Source organism: Asparagus officinalis, chromosome 9 (assembly GCF_001876935.1).
Source record: "Asparagus officinalis chromosome 9, Aspof.V1, whole genome shotgun sequence".
NCBI lineage: Eukaryota > Viridiplantae > Streptophyta > Magnoliopsida > Asparagales > Asparagaceae > Asparagus > Asparagus officinalis.
In genome coordinates this window covers 67,571,394-67,576,681 of record NC_033802.1, presented here as the reverse complement: position 1 = coordinate 67,576,681, position 5,288 = coordinate 67,571,394, and the positions used below count along the sequence as shown (strand labels likewise).

General features: G+C 41.2%; 2 protein-coding genes across 2 annotated transcripts in view; both read left to right on the top strand.

Moving 5' to 3' along the window:
• On the top strand, nt 766-4,398 carry LOC109824473 (sugar transport protein 13). Its single transcript, XM_020391077.1, has 4 exons — nt 766-1,086; nt 2,834-2,958; nt 3,056-3,344; nt 3,494-4,398. Exons 1-4 carry the CDS (start codon nt 778-780, stop codon nt 4,175-4,177), a joined length of 1,407 nt encoding a protein of 468 aa, XP_020246666.1. The 5' UTR covers nt 766-777; the 3' UTR covers nt 4,178-4,398.
• The window catches only part of LOC109824474, a 985-nt gene continuing 187 nt past the window's right edge, over nt 4,491-5,288 (top strand). Inside the window, exon 1 of the mRNA XM_020391079.1 lies at nt 4,491-5,288. This exon is cut by the window's right edge and continues 187 nt beyond it. Coding sequence (XP_020246668.1) covers nt 4,667-5,288 — 622 coding nt within the window. The 5' untranslated portion in view covers nt 4,491-4,666.

Genomic DNA, 5,288 nt, shown 5'->3' with positions numbered 1-5,288 from the left:
TTTAGTAGAATTTTTTTCATAAGGTGATAGTGTTTGGGAATATTTTGAACCAGCGCCGTTAAGGCTGTAGATCCGCCACTGTGAACAGCTTATATAGGTATCATGTTGCAAAACTTTTATGATTTACTATGATGAGGAGAAAATGCAGTTAGATGTAATCATCAAGGGTATAACTGTAATTATATTTAACCTTGCTGGAGGAAGATACCAAATACACGATGAGTGTTCATAAGCCATAACAAATTAAAGGAAAGTTCGAATCACAAGCATCCGGTTTTTTTATCTTTTCCCCTGTTTGCATTGAATTTTTAGCCTACAAGAGATATATTAATTTAAAGCTTTGCTGATAACATCAGATTCTGATCATCATACTTAAAGAATATAAAATCTAGATAACAGTCCAAAGAGTCAAAAATGCACATGCATGTCTTTGTAGCGTGTTTAACAGGAGAGAGAGTGTGTATATATATANCTCAGGTATACTATTTTTAAGCCATATATACATTTTTCTCCAACCATGAAAAGAAATCATACAGCTTGCATCATAACAGTCAACGTCTGTCAATAAACTGATAGATAAGGAAAACTATATATTATTTAGTATTATGTATGTTTTACTATTCACCGTCTATGATGTAAATATTTTACAAATTTTCTTTGACAGTTAAATTCTACTTACTCGATTGATGCATGCAAAGTTATAATATAATATTAATTCAACATGCAATTCTTAATATTAATTATAATTATAATAATTAAACAGGTGGAGTAACATCAATGGATGATTTCTTGCTCAAGTTCTTCCCTAAAGTGTACCGCCGGAAACACGAGCCAGCGCTAGACAGCAACTACTGCAAGTACGACAACCAAGGCCTTCAGCTGTTCACGTCGTCGCTCTACCTCGCCGGCCTCACCTCCACCTTCTTCGCCTCGTACACCACCCGCCGACTCGGGCGGAAGCTCACCATGCTCATCGCCGGTGCCTTCTTCCTCCTCGGAGTCATCTTCAACGGCGCTGCTCAGGACCTCGCCATGCTCATTGTTGGCCGAATCCTGCTTGGTTGCGGTGTTGGGTTCGCTAATCAGGTATTGTTTTGGGTGTTGCTACAGGAACCCAAATAGGGGACCCAAGGCATGAGATAGGTGAGGTATCACCATCCGGTTGCATGATGCACTATTCATGAATGATGCATCATGCAACCGGATGGTAACATCTCACATGTCCCATGCATTGGGTCCCCTATTTGGGTCCTTGAGACATTAATGATTAGGAAACGATGCATGTTATAGAAGGCTCCTTGTGGGATACCGTGTAAAAAAGAAACAAGAAAATAATACCATCCGACTTAATTAGCTTTTAATACACATATTACTAATGTCTGTCTATCAATACATGGGTATTATTTTGAGTGGGAGTATGGTATGAAAATGAAGTGATTCCCCCTTTGAATTGGTCACCATTATATATGTACATATATATGGTGTTTTTTTTTAAGTAAAGCAACTTTAGAGGATACCATTTGCATACGCACACATCTTGCTTATTTCTTCTACCTTTATCTGCAGTTAATGCTGCTTTTCAACTAGTTAGATTTGGATAACTTTTGTTCTTGGTAAATTCACCACGGCCAAGTATTTCTAAGATATAAATGTAGCATGGGTCTCACTTGTCCATTTTGAAAAAGACGTGAAGTTACACACTAGAATTATGATGTATACATGTGGTTAAATCACACTAAAACGTGACACATGAAAAATTGTAAAAAACGTTAATCGAGGCATTCGTATGATGTACGTATGTGGTTAAATTGCGCTAAAATTATTCAAGATTTAGTTTAAGATAGTTTTGCACTCGTACGTACATTTCTTCTTCCCTCGTCATCTAGGGGCCTACAAGATTGACTATTGAGTTAGAAAAGGGAAATGAAATTAATTTGCGAACTGCATCATGCGCATGGCCTACGTGCGCACTCGTGCAGATACAGTGACAGTCAAAGAGAAGATGCCGAAAATCAAATAAAAACAGTAAAGATGGGAGAAAAAAAAACCAAAGAATATCGCAGCAGCTTCTATGCGTATCTTTGACTTTGACTAGCTTTTCATGAAGTTTTTAATTAGTAGTTGTAGTTGTCATTAGAGAAAAGCATTATCCAAACCCGCGAGTCTTGGGAGGGACTTGAATACAATTGTGGTAGAAAGTTTTACAACAAGGTGCTTTATTATTTTGTGATAACATATCACACTTTTCCCATGACGTATCACAAAAAAAAAAAAAAAAAGCCTATCCGTTAAGCTAACTTTTGATTTGTCCATGTCCTAAGCAATAAATGAAGCATTACCTACAAATTCAACTTGGCGTGGGTAAAGCATGATAATTTTTTTGAAAGGGTCAAGCTTTTTTTTTTTTTCCCCTTTCTCCCTTTTTTCTTCTGAAATTACTCTCACGTGAAAACGATTGTAAAATGGATATAAAGTTAACTTCGAGAGTGTATCTCTAGTTTTCATCTATTGACGTATTTTTTGATCATTAACGGATCGGGGTAACAACGACTATTTACGATTCAACCAGCTTGTGGAATTTGGGATCACACATTTTGGTGGCGAAGTATAATTTTTTGCTCCTCTTGTTTTGTTTACCTCTCGGTATAAAATCACTAGTAGAGAACTGGGCATTGCAGACGAAAATATCCGCCGCTGACTTCTGTGCCTAGAAATTCGTCTTAGGATGATCATCTTATACGGAAATTATCTGAGAATTTATCTTGTTTTCTCTACTATTGAATCTCTGTCTGTTAACAAGATCTAATATATTAATGCTGTGGCTTAATTATAGGCTGTTCCCTTGTTCCTCTCTGAGATTGCACCCACCAGAATCCGAGGGGGACTCAACATCTTGTTCCAGCTCAACGTCACCATTGGCATCCTGTTCGCCAACCTCATCAACTATGGAACTGCCAAGTATAACACATGAATATATATATATGTTTAGTTATTATCATGATTAATTATGCATTTAATTATAATAATAATAATATTTTTTATGCTCTTGATTCAGACTTCACCCATGGGGATGGAGGCTCTCTCTTGCCCTTGCCGGAATCCCAGCAATCCTTCTCACTGTCGGATCGTTGCTCGTTACCGACACCCCCAACAGTCTCATCGAGCGGGGGCACCTTGACGAAGGAAAGGCTGTGCTCAAGAAAATCCGAGGAACCAACAACGTCGACGCTGAGTTTAATGAGATCGTCGAGGCCAGTCAGATCGCTCAGCAGGTCAAGCACCCGTTCCGCAACCTCCTCAAGCGTCGCAACCGTCCCCAACTCGTCATTGCCGTTATGCTACAGGTATCGTTCACGTCCCTCTCATCCCTGGCTCTGGAGAAATCCTACAAATTTATTATTGGTTCACATAACAGATTGCAAGATACAATTACATAATGAGATTGGTTGATATATAGACGCGTACCATTGCTGAACGATTAGTCGTGTTTCAGATATTCCAACAATTCACCGGCATCAATGCCATCATGTTCTACGCCCCGGTACTCTTCAACACGCTGGGGTTCAAGAGCGACGCGTCCTTATATTCAGCTGTCATCACCGGAGCAGTCAACGTAGTCTCGACCGTTGTATCAATCTATTCAGTCGACAAGGTAGGACGCCGTGTCCTCCTCCTAGAAGCCGGAGTCCAGATGTTCCTTTCTCAGGTCATCATAGCGATCATCCTCGGGATAAAAGTCACCGACCATTCAAAAGATCTCAGCAAAGGGTACGCGATTCTTATAGTGGTGATGATCTGCACTTTTGTTTCATCCTTCGCCTGGTCGTGGGGCCCGCTCGGATGGCTCATCCCCAGCGAGACGTTTCCTTTGGAGACGCGCTCGGCTGGGCAGAGTGTGACCGTTTGCGTCAACTTGCTCTTCACCTTCGTCATCGCTCAGGCTTTTCTGTCGATGCTTTGTCATCTCAAGTTTGCGATCTTTGCGTTCTTCTCGGCTTGGGTTCTGGTGATGTCGCTGTTCGTGCTGTTTTTGTTGCCCGAGACGAAGAATGTGCCCATTGAGGAGATGACTGAGAGGGTGTGGAAGCAGCATTGGTTCTGGAAGAGGTATATGGATGAAGAGGATGATACCGATGTAATCAAGCACGCCAATGGTGCTAAACCAGTGCAACCATAGTTTATGCTTTTGATTCGATTAAGTTAAGCTTGTGCTGGAAATTGAATCATATATGAATATATAATATAGAGATCTATGTTCTCAGCAAAATTGAGTATATATATGTGGGGTGTTTTTATTGGGAGCTATACCCTCAAACAGGAAGATAATGTTTTCGATCATCATAAAACATTGAAACATTTGCGTATCAAGATGTATCGATTCAGATTACGTTAAAACTGCGAAGCTGTGGTGAGACGGTGAAGGGTTATAATTTTGTACTAAATTAACATATTTGTTGGAAACTTACTAATGAACCTAAACTTACGTGTACAGCATACGACAGGGTCAGGTCACATGAATATCGAAGATACTTAGATCATGGCTCATTTTCGCAACATAACTTAGAAGGCAACAGCACTTTATAACGTGCACTTTGCTTCACTCTTCCAACTACTTAAACCCAACCGCAACTAATTGCCCAAAAACTTAAAACCAATTCAACTTCCAATGGCTCCTCCTCCTCCTCCACCAACTACAATAGAAGCACTCGAATCCTCCATCCAAAATCTTGTCAGCAACTGGGAAAGAAAGAAACGATTCTTGCTACTGTATTCATGCTTCCTAGGACCACGATATGTCGGTAATTACCAGAATGCCACTTCAACCAGATCTTCATGGAGAATTCGCCTGGCCGAACTTATTGACTCCTTGCCCATCCATCTCGCAACAATGGTTCTCATCCTCCTCGATCTCATTCTCACTGTGCTCGACATCTCCTCTACGTTACTCTCCTGCACCGGCTCGAGCGACAGAAGAGAGCAAAGCAAGATGTACCGCTGGGCGGGAATCGCCATACTTGGTGTTTTATTCGCAAAAGTAATGGCCCTTGCTATAGCTCTTGGAACCTCTTTCTTTACCAGCCCAGGCCACGTTATCGATGGGATAGTGATGGCTGGGGCTCTGGTGTTGGAAGTGGTGGCGGAGGGAAAAGGTGCGGGGTTGCTCGTGGTGGTGAGCCTGTGGCGAGTTGTGAGGGTGGTGGAGGGTGCGTTCGAGCTTAGTAACGAAGCTATTGAGGCTCAGATTGAGGGGATTGTACTCAAGTTCGACGTGTTGCAGGCGGAGAACC

Bases quoted from the DNA above. Each gene is read 5' to 3' on its own strand.
- LOC109824473 (XM_020391077.1), top strand. From the start codon at position 778: ATGGATGATTTCTTGCTCAAGTTCTTCCCTAAAGTGTACCGCCGGAAA. The intron at 1,087-2,833 runs GTATTGTTTTGG...GCTTAATTATAG, and splicing joins GTGTTGGGTTCGCTAATCAG to GCTGTTCCCTTGTTCCTCTC. The intron at 3,345-3,493 runs GTATCGTTCACG...GTCGTGTTTCAG, and splicing joins TCATTGCCGTTATGCTACAG to ATATTCCAACAATTCACCGG.